Genomic DNA, 20,250 nt, shown 5'->3' with positions numbered 1-20,250 from the left:
AAGCTCCTTCACAGTTTGAAGTAGTGACATGCAAATGAGATGTAATTTATGATATTGCCATAAATCTGGTCTTCTGTCAGTTTCACGTAATTTTGCACCAGTTCATACGCAATCTAATTGGATGTCATAGAAAAGACGAATTTAAAGACACAGCAGTCTGCTTCTTTACTATTTTCAGCCTTACTGCTGAATAATGATGTGAGTTATGGACATTGCCAGAGATTGCTGCCCATACGGTATACCACCTCCTCAAGAGCAAATAAAATAGAAATGTATAAGTGTAATAGAACATAGGAGGAACTGGCAATTAGCTGACACAAAAGCACAACTCACAGAGAGACTCCTTTCTGCTGACTTTCTGTGAGCAATATCACAGGCAATTCACCAATAATAAGAACACATTAACAGTTATTCAGGATACAGGCCCAAAAGTATGTTGTGAATTCACTTCAATAAAACTTGTAATTTGTGGACTCCGGCTGAGAGAAATGTCTTCCTTTTTTAGACATAAACATTTCTGGACTCTAGTAGAAAGCCAATTAGTTTACTAATGGTTTTTTTTTTAAGAAGCAGGCACCCTTCTGCACTCCAGTCAACATTTAATTTCAATTGCACAAATGATTTATTCTTCAGGCTGGGTTTTTCCAAGCACCGTGTTCCCTGACCTCCCCCTACTCATGACTGTTCTGAGTCCACCCATGAAAAACGACTGTTCTGCAAATATCTTATGATCATTGGGGTATTGCTTGTGCCAGGTTTGGGGTCTGAGCCACCATCTGGAGATGAGCTATCACCTTACAGAACTGCTGGCCATTCAGCAGAACCCAAAACCCCAGGCCTGTGTGGTGCCCACTGCTGCAACTGTAGCCAATTCATGAAAAACGAAAGATTGTAGAGGTGAAGGACTGAAGGTACATCTGGTATTGTCAGGGCCTGGCTGAGAGCTTCTCATTGACGGAGAGGGAGGCTAGGGTCGGTGGGGTGGCCATGTATCAGAGACCAGGCCAGGCTGGGGGAAAGAGCAGTGTGATGCTAAGGGGCATAATGGTCACAGGATTCACACAAAGGAGGGATCCCCCATTTCCCCAGCTCAACTTGTCCAATTCCAATTGCAGGTCACCCAGTCCCTCACTGCAGATAATGCAGTGGCAAAAGCAGAATGGGGTATAAGTGGCCTGTAAGGGCCTCAATAAGTGCAAAAGTGGACAAGCCTCCCGACATCTTCAATAATCTACTGCAACAACCTCTATTCCTCTAAGATTGGAGACAGGTTGATAAAGGCAGCAGGCAGGTCCGACTGACAGAGGTATATAAAATAATGCCCCACAGACAACTTGGAATGCATATTAAATACTGTCACCATTGTCCTGAGAGGAAAATAAATTACAGTACAAGGAAGAATTCAGAATTGAGGTTATGCATGTTCAATGGATTCCATGTTAATTTAATATGCTTGTGCTGAATCAGCATAATCAATGTCTTGTAGACAGACTTATAACTATTGGAAATGGTTCATTTAGTTTCATTTTGTATGTAACTAGCCTCCTGTCATTTTAACAAATATTTCGATCAGATAACTTAGCCCAGGAGTTAATTTTCATTATTGCTCGAATTATTTTGAACAGTTCTGCGTGCTTTCTTAGTGTTGATGCACTTAATTGAGCACAAATTTAGTTACCAAATACAATGCACTTAGTGAATTTAGCATATATGCAATTACTGCTGCATTGGGTATTTTTTTAATGGCATGAATACTGGTTTAAACTCATATGAGTTCTTTAGCCTTTCGTCATAAATCAAGGTTATGGAGTCATAATGGCAGTACAAGAGGTATGAGAGACAGTAAAACCTTTTTCATGGATAAAATTATTTTTTTCTCTTTTATTTGCTTCCATAATTTGTTTTGCACAAAGGTAGTTAGGCAAGGTCATTCTATTCCTTTAGGAATAATGGCCTGGTTCCCTCATGCGTGCACTAATAGTAAAATTAAAATGTTACCATATTTCAATTGGCAGTATTTGCAGAACACCTATGGGAAGCCTTGCACACTCAAAAGTTAACTCTTCCATAACCAAGTTATGAGACAACATGGGGAAATACCAAGATCTATTTGAATGGCTGAACAGTCACAAGGAGCTGAGTATTCACGTTCCACACTGCTTGACTTCCTCTTTCTCACCTGATAAATGAGTAGAATAAAATCTGATGTTCGGTTTGGATACCAACTTGTCTCCTTAAAGTGTATGCCCAGCGCTTCTGCCAAAAACAAACAGCGGCCTTTCAATATTCACTCGACTGAAGGCAAAATGCTGCTGATGCTGAATATCTGCAACACAGAATGCCGGAGAAAGTCAACATGTCTGGTAGCATTCATGATGAAAAAAATGGAGTTAACACTTCAAGTTCCAGCTTGACTCTTCTGTGGAAGGACATCATCAGAACGGATGCGGCAGAGATGGAGAAATGGGAGAATGGAATGGAGTCTTAACAAGAAGCAGAGTATGATGGTGTATAGCCCAGAGAAGGGAGTCAGTGAGTTTGTAGCAGATAATTGGTGGCCAGCGTATCCCCAGAGATGGGAACAGAGATGTCGAGGGAAGGAGAGGAGTCAGAGATGGACCAGGAGAAGGTGAGGGCTCAGTGGAAATTGGAAGCAAAATTGATAAACTTTTCCGATTCCGAACAAGAGGGGGAGTCTGCACCGATGAGGTCATCAATATACTGAAGGAGGAGTTGTGGGAGGGACCCACGTAAGATTGGAATAAGCAATTTTACACATAACCCACAAAGCAACAGGAATAACTAGGGCCCATGCGGGTACCCATAGCCACACCTTTGATCTGAAGGAAGTCGAGGGAGTTAAAAGAGAAGCCATTCAAACAACTCAGCCATGCAGAGGAAGGTAACGATGGATGTGGATGGTTCAGTCATTCTTTCTGGTAAGAATCGGAGAATTCCAAGACTGTCCTGATGGGGGATGGACATGTAAAAAGATTGCAAGTCCATGGCAAAGAGGTGGTGGCTGCTGACACAGTCGACATTCTGAAAGTGACATAAAGCATCAGAAGAAGCACGGATGTAAGTGGCAAGTTACTGGACAAGGGAGAAAAAGTTGGTAGGAAACATAGGAAATAATAAATTCCATGGTGCACGCTTGGGCCAAAGCAATAAGTCGATTTGGGCAGTTCTGTTTGTGGATTTTGGGAAGAAGATAAAAGCAAGATATGCAGGGACAGGGAATTGTGAGCTTAGAGGCTTTTTGGGGGAGATCCCCAGATCAGATGAGATTAGTGACCATCGTAGATAATACCCTGCTGGTGGGTTCATGGTCCAGGGGAGATAGGAGGAGGTGACCCAAAGATGATGCACAGCCTCCACAAAGTACAGGTCATTATCCCACACAACAGTAACAACTTTGTTAGCAGGCTTGATTACAAAGTCAGGGTTGAAACTGAGAGCATGGGTGCAGTCAGTCAGTCAAAGGAAGAATTTTTTTTTCTCTGTTGTGTTGGCTTCTTCAATATTTTTTGAGTTTTAAGTTGGACACCTTTGAAATTTGTAGGCTTATAGTAGCAGGTTTTTTGCCTGTAGGTGGCATTCATACCAAAAAAAGGAGTGATTACTTCTTTTAGTTTTTTTTCTCTATTTTTCACACTAGTTTGGAAAAAAGAAGATGGTGGATTTACCCAAATGTTGGACATGGGTAGATAAGCCTTTTTAATGTTGAAAAATAAAATTAGACAATAGACAATAGGTGCAAGAGTAGGCCATTCAATATGATCATGGCTGATCATCCTTAATCAGTATCCTGTTCCTGCCTTATCCCCATAACCCTTGATTCCACTATCCTTGAGAGCTCTATCCAACTCTTTCTTAAATGAATCCAGAGACTGGGCCTCCACTGCCCTCTGGGGAAGAGCATTCCACACAGCCACCACTCTCTGGGTGAAGACATTTCTCCTCATCTCTGTCCTAAATGGTCTACCCTGTATTTTTAAGCTGTGTCCTCTGGTTCAGCACTCACCTATCAGCAGAAACATGTTTCCTGCCTCCAGAGTGTCCAATCCTTTAATAATCTTACATGTCTCAATCAGATCCCCTCTCAGTCTTCTAAACTCAAGGGTATACAAGCCCAGTCGCTCCAGTCTTTCAGCGTAAGGTAGTCCCGCCATTCCAGGAATTGACCTCATGAACCTACGCTGTACTCCCTCAATAGCCAGAATGTCTTTCCTCAAATTTGGAGACCAGAACTGCACACAATACTCCAGGTGTGGTCTCACCAGGGCCCTGTACAGCTGCAGAAGAACCTCTTTGCTTCTATACTCAATCCCTCTTGTTATGAAGGCCAGCATGCTATTAGCCTTCTTCACTACCTGCTGTACCTGCTGCTTACCTTCATTGACTGGTGTACAAGAACAAAATGTGGCCACCTCTATATTGGGGAGACAGGCCGCCTACTTGCGGAACGTTTCAGAGAACACCTCTGGGACACCCGGACCAACCAACCCAAGCACCCCGTAGCCCAACACTTCAACTCCCCCTCCCACTCCACCAAGGACATGCAGGTCTTTGGACTCCTCCATCGCCAGACCATGGCAACACGACGGTTGGAGGAAGAGCGCCTCATCTTCCGCCTGGGAACCCTCCAACCACAAGGGATGAACTCAGATTTCTCCAGTTTCGTCATTTCCCCTCCCCCCACCTTGTCTCAGTCAAATCCCTCGAACTCAGCACCGCCTTCCTAACCTACAATCTTCTTCCTGACCTCTCCGCCCCCACCCCACTCCAGCCTATCACCCTCACCTTGACCTCCCTCCACCTATCGCATTCCCAACGCCCCTCCCCCAAGTCCCTCCTCCCTACCTTTTATTTTAGCCTGCTGGACACACTTTCCACATTCCTGAAGAAGGGCTGATGCCTGAAACGTCGATTCTCCTGCTCCTTGGATGCTGCCTGACCTGCTGCGCTTTTCCAGGAACACATTTTCAGCTCTGGTGTACAAGAACACCCAGATTTCTTTGTACTGCCCCTTTACCTAAATTGATTCCATTTAGGTAGTAATCTGCCTTCCTGTTCTTGCCACCAAAGTGGATAACCATACATTTATCCACATTAAACTGCATCTGCCATGCATCTGACCACTCACCTAACCTGTCTAAGTCACCCTGTAATCTCCTGACATCCTCCTCACATTTCACCCTGCCACCCAGCTTAGTATCATCAGCAAATTTGCTAATGTTATTACTAATACCATCTTCTATATCATTAATATATATTGTAAAAAGCTGCGGTCCCAGCATTGATCCCTGCGGTACCCCACTGGTCACTGCCTGCCATTCCGAAATGGAGCCTCTTTGTTTCCTGTCAGCCAACCAACTTTCAATCCAAAGTTAGTACTTTGCTCCCAATACAATGTGCCCTAATTTTGCTCACTAACCTCCCACATGAGACTTTATCAAAAGCTTTCTGAAAGTCCAGGTACACTACATCTACTGGATCTCCCTTGTCCATCTTCAGAGTTACATCCTCAAAAAATTCCAGAAGATTAGTCAAGCATGATTTCCCCTTCATAAATCTGACTCTGACCAATCCTGTTACTACTATCCAGATGTGTCATAATTTTATCCTTTATAATAGACTCCAGCATCTTTCACACCACTGAGGTCAGACTAACTGGTCTATAATTTCCTGCTTTCTCTCTCCCACCTTTCTTAAAAAGTGGTACAACATTAGCCACCCTCCAATCCACAGGAACTGATCCCGAATCTATCGAATTCTGGAAAATAATCACCAACGCATCCACGATTTCCCAAGCCACCTCCTTCAGTACCCTGGGATGTAGACCATCAGGCCCCGGGGACTTATCAACCTTCAGACCTAACAGTCTCTCCAACACCAATTCCTGGCAAATATAAATTCCCTTCATTTCAGGTCCTTCAGCCACTGTTACCTCTGGGAGATTGCTTGTGTCTTCCCCAGTGAATACAGATCTGAAGTACCAATTAAATGCTTCTGCCATTTCTTTGTTCCCCTGTTTCTGTCTTCAAGGGCCCAATTTTAGTCTTAACCATTTTTTTGCCTTTCACACACCTAAAAAAGCTTTTACTATCCTCCTTTATATTTTTGGCCAGTTTACCTTTGTTCCTCATTTTTTCTCTGCGTATTTCCTCTGTTGTTCTTTAAAAGCTTCCCAGTTCTCCGTTTTCCCACTTATCTTTGCTATGTTGTACTTTTTCTCTTTTAACTTTATATGTTTCTTAACTTCCCTCATCAGCCACGGCCACCCATGCCTCCTCCTCGGATCTTTCTTCCTGTTTGGAATGAACTGATCCTGCAACTTCTGCATTATACCCAGAAATATCTGCCATTGTTCCTCCACTATCATCCCTGCTAAGATATTGCACCATTGAACTTTGGCCAGCTCCTCCCTCATAGCTCCATAGTTCCCTTTATTCAACAGAAATATTGTCACTTCTGATTGTACTCTCTCCCTCTCAAATTGCAGATTAAAGCTGATTGTATTATGGTCGCTACTTCCCAATGGCTCCTTCACTTCAAGGTCCCTGATCAATTCTGGTTCGTTGCACAATACCAGATCCAGAATTGCTTCTCCCCGGTAGGCTCCAGCACCAACTGTTCTAAGAATCCATCTCTGAGGCACTCCACAAAGTCTCTTTCTTGAGGTCCAATACCATCCTGATTCTCCCAGTCTAGCTGCATGTTGAAATCCCCCATAACAACTGTAGTAACATCTTTGCAACTGGCCAATTTCAGCTCCTGATTCAACTTACATCCGACACCCAGACTCCAGTTTGGGGGCCTGTAGATAACTCCCAAGAGGGTCTTTTTACCCTTAGAATTTCTCAGCTCTATCCACACTGACTCTACATCCCCTGATTCTAGGTCCCCCCACGCATGGGACTGAATATCATCCCTTACCAACATGGCCACCCCACCCACTCTGCCCGGCAGTCTGTCCTTACGATAGCATGAGTAGCCTTGAATATTCATTTCCCAGGCCCTGTCCACTTGAAACATGTCTCAGTTATCCCTACAATATCGTATCTGCCAATTTCCAAAAGAGCCTTAAACTCATCCATCTTATTTCTAATGCTTTGTGCATTCATATATAGTATTTTTAATTTGTTACTGCCCTCACCCTTCCCATCAACTTCTATTTCACTCAACCTTACGGCATGATCCCTTTTTGAGTTTTCTGCCTCATTGATACAGTTGTATTTCTTGACTTCCCTTGTTCTAACTTTCCCTTCAATTTCCTTCTTAAACATCCAGTTTGTCCCCTCCCCACCGCTACTTAGTTTAAACGTAGCTGTGTTGCAGTAGCAAACCTGCCTGCCGGAATGCTGGTCCCCAAGGTGCAAACCATCTCTCTTGTATAATTTATGCTTACCAAAAAACATACCCCAGTGATCCAAGAATTTAAATCCTTGCTTCCTGCACCAGTTCCCCAGCCACACATTCACGTCCATTATCTCCCTGTTTCTGGCCTCTCCAGCCCGAGGAACCGGAAGCAAACCGGAGATAACCACCCTGGACATCCTGCTTTTCAGCCTTCTTCCTAGTTCTCCGAAGTCTCTCTGTAGTATGTTCCTCCTCTTCTTCCCGACATCATTTGTGCCAGTATGTACCACCACCTCTGGCTTTTCACCTTCGTCCTTGAGGATTCCCTGCACTCTGTCTGTGATGTCTTTAACCCTGGCACCAGGTAGGCAACACACCATCCTTAAGTCCTGCCTACTGCCACAAAAACCCCGGTCAGTTCCTCTCACTACGGAGTCCCCTATTACCATGGCTCTGTGCAATGTCCGATTCTTCCACTCTGCCTCTGCGGCAACTTTTGATTGACAGACCTGGCCGCCTCGTGGACTGGCAGTGTCATCTGTCTCTACTTCCAAAAGATTCAACTTGTTCCTGACAGGTAATTCCCCTGGGGTCTCTTGCACCTGTCTCCTCTTTGCCATCCTCATCGTCTGCTCTCTTCTGCTCTCTTCTGGTACAATTGGTGTAATAACCTCGCTGAAGGTCTTGTCCAGTAAGATCTCGTTCTCTCGGATGAGCCTAAGGGCCTTGAGTTCTTTCATCAGTGCTGCAATATGCTCTGTCAGTAGCTGAACGTGCACACACTTTCCACACTTATACGAGCCAGACACACCAGAGTCGTTGACCTCCCACATCAAGCATGTAGCACACTGAACCAGCTGGGCGGTCATGTCTTCACCCTCTTCAACTGTGGCGTAATCACTTCACTCAACCTCCTTGTCAAAGACTCCTGAGCCAAAGCCTCACTCTTCACTCCACAGGAACTTCCTTGGACCCTCTTTTTGGGGCAAGTCTGTGGACTTTTAATTTAGGTTAGAGGAGGAGGGTGGGAGGGAGGCCCTACTTTATAGAACCTGGGGTCTAGAACACACCCACTCCAATAACAATCACTTCCCGATCGGCTTTGCGCTCCGACTTCACTTCCGCCCAGCACCCGCCGTTCTCTGCTGCAAATTGTATTATCTTCAAGGAGCACTTTGCAGCTGACTTATCAGAACAAGTCAAAGCAGCTTATTTTTGTAAATTGGATTTGCAACAGTCTGTTTTGTTGTTCTTGTTTCCAAGAAGATTTACAAGGATGTTGCCAGGGTTGGAGAATTTGATCTATACGGAGAGGTTGAATAGGCTGGGATTGTTTTCCTTGGAGTGTCAGAGGCTGAGGGGTGACCTTTATAGAGGTTTATAAAATCATGAGGGGCATGGGTAGGATAAATAGACAAGGTTTTTTCCCTGGGGTGGGGGATTCCAGAACTAGAGGGCATAGGTTTAGAGTGAGAGTGGAAAGATATAAAAGAGATCTATGGGGCAACTTTTTCACACAGAGGGTGATGCATGTATGGAATGAGCTGGCAGAGAATGTGGTGGAGGCTGGTACAATTGCATTATTTAAAAGGCATCTGGATGGGTATATGAATAGGAAGGGCTTAGAAGGATATGAGCCAAGTGCTGGCAAATGAGATTAGATTAGGTTGGCATGGACGAGTTGGACCGAAGGGTCTGTTTCTGTGCTGTACATCTCTATATAAAAAGATAGAGTACTCACTGTGGAAGAAAGAGAAACTGTGGATTCTGGAAATCTGGAACACAAATAGACATTGCTGGAGAAACTCAACAAGTCTGGCAGCATCTATGGCAAGAAAGCAGAGTTAATATTTTGAGTCCATCCTGAGGTTTAGTTGTCATACTAATTATTTACGAGGCTCCAATATCACAAACCTACTCACATTGTCTAGCTTCTATGCTGACTGATGTTACTGTACATTATGCAGACATAACCAACAGATTACATTGACTCCATTACATGGAGAGTGACTAAAAATGACAGTCATGATGTCATATAACTATCTGCATGGTACAGTGCCTGCATTGTCTGGAATCTGTCATAATACAACACTTCTTTCCCTTGGATAGGTATCCTTCAGTCAGGATACAGCTAGCTAACAATTTTTCTCAGTGGGATTTTTGACCCCTAAGGAAGATTTGAGACCATTTCTCTCTATGTGGTAATTGGGTCTTATCATCCATTAATGCCTAGCATTTTCTTTAATTGAGCTTAATTGGCTGCGGTCCTTGTGTGTTACAAATCTTGATAATAAAACAATAGGCAATGTTTCCTCAGTCTCATTTCATAATGTTTTATGTAATTTGTTTGAAATTTGGTTTTCTGAGTTTTTAAATCTGATTTAAATGTATTCTTTGCAATCATTTTGTGTATCTACAAATTTTCATGTTTGAATTCTAATTTAAAGTATGCATTGATATTACCTTTTAATCTTTAACATAAAAGATGTTATAAAAATATTTCTGACATGAACCTGTATGTTTGAAGTCAGTCCTTATAATAGAACTAATAATGATGACTAATCATTCAAATATGTATACATGAAATTTAAGGCTTAGTGAATTATCTTTTTCTTCATTAGTATTCAATTACATTGCTGTGGTTACTGGCATGCATATCATTTAATTCCTAACATATCAAAACTCTGTGAGGGTACATGTAATTTGCTGAATTGTTTCTGAGAACCCCCACGAATGATGAACTTCGCGAATGGAGTTCATTAAAAAAATGTTAAAATTAGTGGGTACATGATTTTTGCCTGCAGATGCTGAATTTTGTTGTTACTTATTTCTTGGCACGGATGGCGAATTCTCAATTCATGATTTTGCAGATACATAGGATTTACTGGATATGTACTACTTGCTCAACCACTCCTTGCAACAGCAAATTACCATATCTTGATTACTGTATTGGTAAAGAAGATTCTTCAAATGTTAAATGACATCACCATCATTGAATTCCCCTACCTGGGATTGCCATTGACCAGAAACTTCTCCGGACTCGCCATAAAAATATCGTGGTTATTACAGCAGGTCAATGTCTCCCCAGTGCCTATCTAAAAGGCACAAGTTAGGAAGGTGTTGGAATACACTTCACTGGCCTGGATAAGTGCAAGTCTAACAACACTCAAAATGTGTTGAGCATCCAAGGTAAAGCAGTCCATTTCCTTGCCACCCAACCACCACCTTCACCATTCATTCCTTTCACCACTTACTCACAATCATAATAGTGTGTACCACTCCTCGAATAGCAGCTTCCAAACCTATGGCCTCTACCATCTAGAAGGACAAGGGGAGCAGATGCATAGGAACACCACTACCTGCAAAGTCACCTACAAACCACACACCATTCTGACTTAGAAATATATCACCACTTTGTTTGAATCGATATCCTAGATCTCCCACTGCACAAGGACTGCAGTGGTCAAGAAAGCAGCTCATTATCATCTTCCCCGGAGCATTCAGGAATGGGCAGAGATTGCTGGTGTAACCAGTGACACTCACATTCCATGAGTAAATATAAAAAAAACCAAACATCATATTTTGGAACTTTAGTGTATGGATGGTACCTGCAGAAGTCAACAGCACTGAACATTCCTGCCAGTCAGTACTGTTTACTGAAACTACCGACTGACATCAGTCCCTTTCTCGTTAGTTTCTTTAGGAAGAAGTAATCTCTGGTTTTTAAAGTTCAGAATATTCCTGCAGAAGCACTTTAAATTCCTGGAATTTACCACTTCCTAATGATTGTTTTTCTTTAATGAAGTCCAATTTATTTAGCCAAAGATTAGCTATTATGTTTCTGATAGTAAGTTTATTTTCATTTTCAGCTAGTGCAGAGTTTCCATACAATGAAGAGAGCACTATCGCAGATGGAGTGAATCGAAATTCAGCAATTATCGGCGGTAAGTGTCAAAGTTTGAATTCAGAAAATTATTAACAATAAAACAAACAGCTGGGTCTAGGGGGTTTCCTCTTTGTGGATTAGACTGAGAAACATGCTGAAAATAACTCGTGTCATTGTCGATCAGCTAAGTATTCTCTTTATTTGGATACAAATCTTGTTTTCAGGTTCATATAGATGGCTCACGTTCAATAATTGGTATACTCCTTGAGATAGAGTCATAGACTCAGAGAGATATACAGCACGGAAACATACCCTTCGGTCCAACCCATCCATGCCAACCAGCTATCCCAACTCAATCTAGTTCCACCTGCCAGCACCCAGCCATATCCGTCCAAACCCTTCCTATTCATATACCTATCCAAATGCCTCTTAAAAGTTGCAATTGTACCAGCCTCCACCACCTCCTCTGGCAGCTCATTCCATACATGTACCATCCTCTGCAAGAAAAAGTTGCCCCTTAGGTCTCTTCTATATCCTTCCCCTCTCATCCTAAACCTATGCCTTCTAGTTCTGGACTCCCCCACCCCAGGGATAAGACTTTGCCTATTTATCCTATCCATGCTCCTTATAATATTGTAAACCTCTGTAAGGTCACCCCTCAGCCTCCAACGCTCCAGGAAAAAAAGCCCCAGCCTGTTCAGCCTCTCCCTATAGATCAAATCCTCCAACCCTGGCAACATCCTTGTAAATCCTTTCTGTACCCTTTCAAGTTTCACATAGGAAGGAGAACAGAATTGCACACAATATTCCAACAGTGGCCTAACCAATGTGCTGTACAGCTGCAACATGACTTCCCAACTCCTGTACTCAATACTCTGACCAATAAAGGAAAGCATACCAAATGCCTTCTTCACTATCCTATCTACCTGCGACTCCACTTTCAAGGAGCTATGAAACTGCACTCCAAGGTCTCTTTGTTCAGCAACAGTCCCTAAGACATAATCATTAAGTGTATAAGTCCTGCTAAGATTTGCTTTCCCAAAATGCAGCACCTCACATTTATCTGAGTTAAACTCCATCTGCCACTTCTCAGCCCACTGGCCCATCTGGTCAAGATCCTGTTGTAACCTGAGGTAACCTTCGCTGTCCATTAAACCTCTAATTTTAGTGCCATCTGCAAACTTACTAACTATACCTCTTATGCTCGCATCCAAATCATTCACGTAAATGACGAAAAGTAGAGGACCCCAGCACCGACCCTAGTGGCATTCCACCGGTCACAGGCCTCCAGTCTGAAAAACAACCCTCCACCACCACTCTCTGTCTTCTACCTTTGAGCCAGTTCTGTATCCAAATGGCTAGTTCTCCCTGTTTACTGTGAGATCTAACCTTGCTAACCAGTCTCTCATGGGGAACCTTGTCAAACACCTTACTGAAGTCCATATAGACCACGTCTACTGCTCTCGCCTCATCAATCCTTTTTGTTACTTATTCAAAAAACTCAATCAAGTTTTTGAAGCATGATTTCCCACCCACAAAGCCATGTTGACTATCCCGAATCAGTCCTTGCCTTTCCAAATAATACATTAATGATATAGATGAAGATATTAAAAGTAATATTAGCAAATTTGCTGATGACACAAAGCTGGGTGGCAGTGTGAAATGTGAGGAGGATGTTAGGAGAATACAGGGTGACCTGGAAAGTCTAGGTGAGTGGATGGATGCATTGCAGATTCAGTTTAATGTGGATAATGTGTGGTTATCCACTTTGGTGGCAAGAACAGGAAGGCAGATTACTACCTAAATGGAGTCAAGTTAGGTAAAAGGGCAGTACAACGAGATTTAGGTGCTCTTGTACATCAGTCAATGAAAGCAAGCATGCAGGTACAGCAGGTAGTGAAGAAAGCTAATAGCATGCTGGCCTTCATAACAAGAGGGATTGAGTATAGAAGCAAAGAGGTTCTTCTGCACCTGTACAGGGCCCTGGTGAGACCGCACCTGGAATATTGTGTGCAGTTTTGGTCTCCAAATTTGAGGAAAGACATTCTGGCTATTGAGGGAGTGCAGCGTAGGTTCACGAGGTCAATTCCCGGAATGGCGGGACTATCTTATGTTGAAAGATTGGAGTGACTGGGCTTGTATACCCTTGAGCTTAGACGGCTGCGAGGGGATCTGATTGAGACGTATAAGATTATTAAAGGATTGGACACTCTGGTGGCAGGAAGCATGTTTCCGCTGATGGGTGAGTCCCCGAACCAGAGGACACAGTTTAAAAATAAGGGGTAGGCCACTTGTGGGTGTGTGGAATGCTCTGCCCCAGAAGGCTGAGAAGGCCAAGTCTCTGGATACTTTCAAGAAAGAGTTGGATAGAGCTCTTCTAGTGGAATCAAGGGTTATGGGGATAAGGCAGGAACAGGATAATGATTGTGGATGATCAGCCATGATCATAATGAATGGTGGTGCTGGCTCGAAGGGCAGAATGGCCTACTCCTGTACCTATTGTCTATAAATATATGTACACCTTGTCCCTCAGGATTCCTTCCAACAACTTGCCCACCATGGATGTCAGGCTCACTGGTCTATAGTTCCCTGGCTTGTCCTTACCACCCTTCTTAAACAGTAGCACCACGTTAGCCAACTTCTAGTCTTCCGGCACCTCACCTTGACTATCCATGATGCAAATATCTCAGCAAGAGACCCAGCAATCACTTCCCTAGCTTCCCACAGAGTTCTAGGGTACACCTGATCAGGTCCTGGTGATTTATCCATTTTTATGCATTTCAAGACATCCAGCACTTTCTCCTCGATAATATGGACATTTTTCAAGATGTCACCATCTATTTCAGTACATTCTATATCTTCCATGTCCTTTTCCACTGTAAATACTGATGCGCAATACTCGTTTAGTATTTCCCCCATTTTCTGCGGCTCCACACAAAGGCCGCCTTGCTAATCTTTGAGGGACCTTATTCTCTCCCTCGTCATCCTTTTGTCCTTAATGTATTTGTAAAAACCCTTTTGGCTTTTACAAACCCTTATACAAGATCTGCTTTGGTTTTATTCTTTGCAAACGTATTCAAGTTGATTTGACATTTCAACAATCCCTGTATGGATACACAATCCAAAAAGCCAAATTTACAAAACAATCCCTCAAATTTAGAAACTACCAAATGAGGTATCACTTTTTATAATTTCTGCTTTAACACAAATCATAGTCAGAGTAAATTAAGCATAAATTAATCATAGAATCCCTACAGTGTGGAAACAGGGCCTTTGACCCAACAGGTCCACACCAACCCTCTGAAGAGTAACCTACCTAGACCCATTCCCCTATATTTACCCCAGACTAATGCACCTAATCTACACAATCCTAAACACAATTTAGCATGACCAATTCACCTAACCTGCACACCTTTGGATTGTGGGAGGAAACCAGAGCACCCAGAGGAAACCCATGTAGACATGGGGAGAATATGCAAACTCCACACAGACACTTTCCCCAGGTGGGAATTGAACCTGGGTCCCTGATGCTGTGAGGGAACAGTGCTAACCACTGAGCCACTGTGCCACCCCTTAATTGGCAAATCAGAATCAGTATGAGCCAAACATTACACATGAAATACAAATAATGGTGCTTGGGACCCTATTCCAAGATCTCCACCCACTTTCTCAGAATTCCAAAATTTCACTGGCTCAAGAGAAGGGCACAAGCAGTGAGGCTGCATCCTCAAACTGGGCAACAACATTGTGCAACAAGGATCTCCTAGCCCTCTGCAATTTCCATAAAGTCAGGTCAGCTTTTCAAAGAATTGTGGTTTGCAACAGCTCAGAATTGTCTGAATGATATCCTGGATACAGAAACCTGCTTTAACATAACTTCAAAAAGTCCCATTCTGATACCTCAGGCAAACTACCTACCTCCATGGACCCTCTTACCCTCCATACCAACCAATGTCCCACCTCTCATGCCAATGGGCCCTAATACACTTCATGCCAAACCATAGCAAAAAGTAACATTGCCATTGTTGGAAAGTCTAAGAAGTAACCAATCATAACTCATCTTTTTTTTTAAAAAGCAGTCCTACAATACCATAAAAGTGTCAACCAACCAGACATTTAATCACAGCAGAATCTGTGAGCATTCAACACCTTCCTATCTTGTATAAATAAACATTGAATCATTGACAAAGTATATCTACTGTCAATGAAGCAATGTTTTCTGTGCAATATTCACCTGTTTCAACATTCTCCATGAAGTCTGAGCTCTCCGCGGGTCCTCATTGTGCATGCTGTATGTTTGCCTGGAGGATATGAGAAGATGATTGGGTATGTAGAGGGGTATGGCTTGGCATGAAATTCATGGATAAGGTCTGGGGGACTAAGTCGGGGTAGCAAGAATGGGTGAGGCTAGTGAGCTGAACATTAACAACATAAGTAAGACAAACTCACAGAAAATTGAAGCAGGCCATTTAATCAGCCTATCTCAGCAAACCAGCCATTGTGTACATCTCCAATCTGTGTCCAGAGTGATGGACCTTGCCGTAGCCCTGCATTGTCAAAGGCACTTTGGCCAAAGGCAGAATGCTGAGTTGAGAAATTTCCCAACTAATGCTAACTGCCTCTATCACTAACTACCTCTTGAAAGCCTTTAGTAATTCTTTGTAGACAGCAGCTCCCATGTGAACAGGGTTTCATCCTTACAATCTTCCTTGTTCTTTCTAGAACCTTCTTCACTCTCAGATTTTTCTTCTTTTTAACTTTCAACCATAAAACCCCCCATATCTGCATTTATAATTTAAATTTTTACTGCTTCCAGGTCAAGGGTTGCTAGGTTTTGTGGACCAACATTTCTGATTTAAGAATTATAACTGATCCATTTACATTTGAACTCAAAATGTCTTAGAAATCCTTTTAAAACTTCTTTAAAAATATTGCAGTTCCCTACGTATTATAAAGTAATTCTGAAAATTCTTTACTGTTGCTACTTCTTGGTCAAAAGTCATCACTGCAATGTGTTCTTTTATTCTGTTCATTCTGTTCTGTTCTAGCTCCTCCCTCCCCTCCCTGTTCTGGCTCATACTCACTCCTGTTACCTCTATCTTGATCCCAGAGTTTTCATAAACATTGGTACTTGTCCTTTTACTTTCATCAATTTCTAAAATCCTATCATTGCTGTGCATGTCGGCACTTCCAAAATCTTGGGTTCCTTTGAAGACAGGAGGTCCAATAAACTTAATTATGGGGTATATTAAAGTGTAAAATATGGGCTATTATATTAGTTACAGATAAGTTTTGAACTGAATAGGAGTCAGAAGCATCTTGAAAATCAAACCTATGAATGTTACTTCAAACTAAACTAATTTAACAGATTAACAATATTTCCAACTATGACTATGTAAACCTTTATTTATTGCACAGGTTATTCATGCAACAATCACACATCAGGGCACTTAATAGACAAATTGAAAGCTTTGAAAAAACATTTACAACACAGAAAACTACTTCCAAAAAAACCTATAAATTCTTTTATTATTAATGTAGCATATCTGATGTGCCTGTAAACTATGCATTTGTTGCCATGTTAATCATACCATATTGTTGCTGAAATGTTTATTCATTGACTAATAAAGATTTAGTACAAATTTCTTTATTGAAATTTGAATTGGAGAGTAAAATTAAATATTGTTTCACATCAGTGATACTGAACCTGATATCACTGCACTGCACCATTAAAACACAATTGTTCCAAGCTTATATGCGTATTTTTTCTGCCAGTTAAATTAGTTCTGCAATGAAAGAGCACCACCATCAGCCTGAAGCAGGAAGTGCAGCAAAATAACTTCAAATAGTCAAAGTGACAAGTTAGGATCAATAAATGTGCTTCCCATGTGTATTTACTTAACAAACATCAACCATCATTTTGTGGAAATTCTGCAGATTCACTCTTTTATCAAAGCTTGGAATTCTGTCATATATTCTGTCATAGCAAATCTTCATGTAGCTTCTGGCATTTGTCCAGCATCTTTGACTTCATCCAAAAAGCTACTATTAAGAATGTGAACTCATGAAACCTGCCTCTGCTCTCCACTCAAAATGCGAATGTCACTTGCTGTTTGTCATTGGTACCCTGTTAGAGCTGTTTGCAATTGCTTAGATTTCCTTTCTTCTGCAAATCTGGAGCAGTTATTCTGTTTCATTGAGCTGACCACAACAACAGGTCCCTCTCCAAACAATTGCCATTCAATGACTTTTCCGTGTTAAACACGGTTTTAGAAGATAAGCAGTAATCAAGGATTTGGAGATGCCGGTGTTGGACTGGGGTGTACAAAGTTAAAAATCACACAATACCAGGTTATAGTCCAACCGGTTTAATTGGAAGCACTAGCTTCCAGAGCTCCGCTCCTTCATCAGGTGGTTGTGGAGGACACGATTGTAAGTCAGAATTTATAGCAAAAGTTTACAGTGAGCTGATTGAGTGAGCTGAACATGATAGTTTCACTATCATGGTATTCGAACTGATGAAAGACTTAACAGACAATCAAGGTATTTTTCAATGTATAATTTCAGTTACATCACACTGTAATTTTTTGCTATAAATTCTGTGCCTTACAATTGTGTCCTCCACAATCACCTGATGAAGGAGCAGTGCTCCGAAAGCTAGTTTGCTTCCAATTACAGTTGGACAGTAATCAAGGAAGTATACTCAATAATGAATAAATCATACACTCTGCATTTATTTCTGATATTATACTAAGAGGTACACACATAGGTTGAAGTATTAAGATCAATTGTTTTTGTTTAGTTAGCAAAATGCAAATAATTCAAGAAGGTAGGCATATATGGTTAATTTCTAATGCATGGGAGACATTATATTAAAGCAACCTGTCACCTAAAAGAGACTCAGTAAACAACCTGGCGACACTTGCTGCCTGGGCTCATGCACAAAGGAGTGGAAGTAAGCCACTCGGCCTATCAATTTAGTTCTGCTATTCTCTAAGATCATGGTTGATCTGATAATCCTCACAACTACTTTTCAGCCTATTCCCCAAAACCATACTGGAAGATAAATAATGCATATTAAAGCAAGCCTTTCACAGTCACTGTATTAAGAAAAGAATAGGGAAAGAATAAATCTACAAGGAAAAATAATTTTGACAGAATCATAATTCCATATATTCAGTCAGTCACTGTTTTAGTTTCTGACTAAATTATCTTTTTCTCTTTGTCAGGTATTATTGCAGTCGTAATCTTCACCATCCTTTGCACATTAGTCTTTTTGATCCGTTATATGTTCCGCCACAAAGGAACCTACCACACCAATGAGGCCAAGGGGGCTGACTCTGCCGAGAACGCCGATGCAGCTATCATGAACAATGATCCCAACTTCACAGAAACCATTGATGAGAGTAAAAAGGAATGGTTCATCTAAGATGCTTGCAGGAAGATTCTCCACTGATACTATTTTGGTGATTCTGAAAAGATCAGCACAAGTGAACCAAAATGGAAAACACACACAAAGAGAGAGAATAGATTCAAAAGAAACCTAAATATATGATACTATGGATTAGCACCAGTTTTGAAAAGAATTTTCCCAAGTAGATAATACTAATTGGAATGCATTTACACTTCAGAACAAAAAGCTGATAGTTTAGATGGTTACACATATGCCAAATACCCATTGTAAATATGTTTTATGTACATCATACAAGTTATAAATGATATGTTTTTGTTGCTAAAGATGCTTATGAAGTTCCTCTATTTTACAATGAAAACAGATAAATCTTCATTGCCGAGTTTGTGAAAAGAATGATTTGGCATGCCGTGGTTAAAAATAACCTGTTTCTTTTTAATTATCATTTGAGCTGATTGCATTTCTTTTTCAATTTTTGTTTTATTTCTCTAAAAGAAAAGCTCATTCTCTCAAGCTATTTGACTGGCAAGTTATAAATACAATGGTCACAGAGATGTGTGTGAATACCTACACTCTTGTGTATATGTGTGAGGGAACATCTGTGACCAGAGTGCATGATGGGAATTACCAGAGTCTGTCTTCACCCATGGTGCCCTAAGTAACTGGAGAATACTGAAGTGTACACAGCAAATAATTTTAATCTTTCATTTGTATTGCTCAGCAATTTCTGTTCTTAATCTTTTATCACTGTATAAATTTTCTATTCTTATATTTTATAAATGTTCATTATCCTGTCCACTTCTAGCTTTTTATGGTAAAAACCTTGTGTTGTGCCAGTAAACATTGTTTCTGCTATTAAAGAGTTGCTTCATTGACAGGGAAACATTCACTGCTATAAACTAGTCCAACGAGTTAGAGCAGGGTTTATTTTTGCATGCTTAGGGAGTCCAGGATATTTACATTGTGGAAGCTCAGAAGTACCTGTATTTGCCTTTGGACTGATGGGGTGTGATCCATTGTATTCTAATTTAATAAAAACACTCTTACACATAGTGTTTTCTGTTCAGGAATTTAGGATAGTTTATAAATTTTGGAATTTACAAATTGTGTCATGCCTTATTTTAAGTATGTACTGTAGTTTGGTTAAAAATTGAGGGGGAATACAACATTAAAAGAGCCTTGCTGTAAATGTGTGTTTTTTTTATAATGAAGATTTAATCATTTGCACCTATTGCTAATGAGATATTTTGTATCGATTGTGAGTTAATTTAACATTAACACTTAGTTTGGAATCATTCTGACACCACTAGAGACCTGTGGTAACACATGCTGTACAGTGCAATGACCTCAAAACACCATTTGAATTCCTTTGTAGAAATCCTGACCTAAATTCAGGATTTAGATGTATTCAATGGATGAGACAAAACAATGTTCCAAAGTCACCCTTTAACTACCTACAAAGAGTTTGTCTCCAATTTCTGCTTAACTTTTGCTCAGTCATCAGATATGCAAGGAGATAGAAGACTATCCTGCTGGGCAAGTCTGTCAGAATCTATTATGCACAAAACTAAGGTGTAACTGATTACAGGTA

At 41.3% G+C, this 20,250-nt stretch overlaps 1 protein-coding gene across 1 annotated transcript in view; it reads left to right on the top strand.

Annotated features, from left to right (window-relative positions):
* LOC140480594 (contactin-associated protein-like 2) overlaps positions 1–19,848 on the top strand; it is a 2,042,618-nt gene extending 2,022,770 nt beyond the window's left edge. The window contains exons 23-24 of the mRNA XM_072575654.1: positions 11,232–11,306; positions 18,478–19,848. Coding sequence (XP_072431755.1) covers positions 11,232–11,306; positions 18,478–18,677 — 275 coding nt within the window. The 3' untranslated portion in view covers positions 18,678–19,848. The remainder of the gene's footprint in view (positions 1–11,231; positions 11,307–18,477) is intronic.
* The last annotated feature ends 402 nt before the right edge of the window (positions 19,849–20,250 follow it).

Source organism: Chiloscyllium punctatum, chromosome 8 (genome assembly GCF_047496795.1).
Source record: "Chiloscyllium punctatum isolate Juve2018m chromosome 8, sChiPun1.3, whole genome shotgun sequence".
Lineage (NCBI taxonomy): Eukaryota > Metazoa > Chordata > Chondrichthyes > Orectolobiformes > Hemiscylliidae > Chiloscyllium > Chiloscyllium punctatum.
The sequence above is the reverse complement of the archived record's forward strand: the minus strand, read 5'-3'. Positions and strand labels throughout refer to the sequence as shown.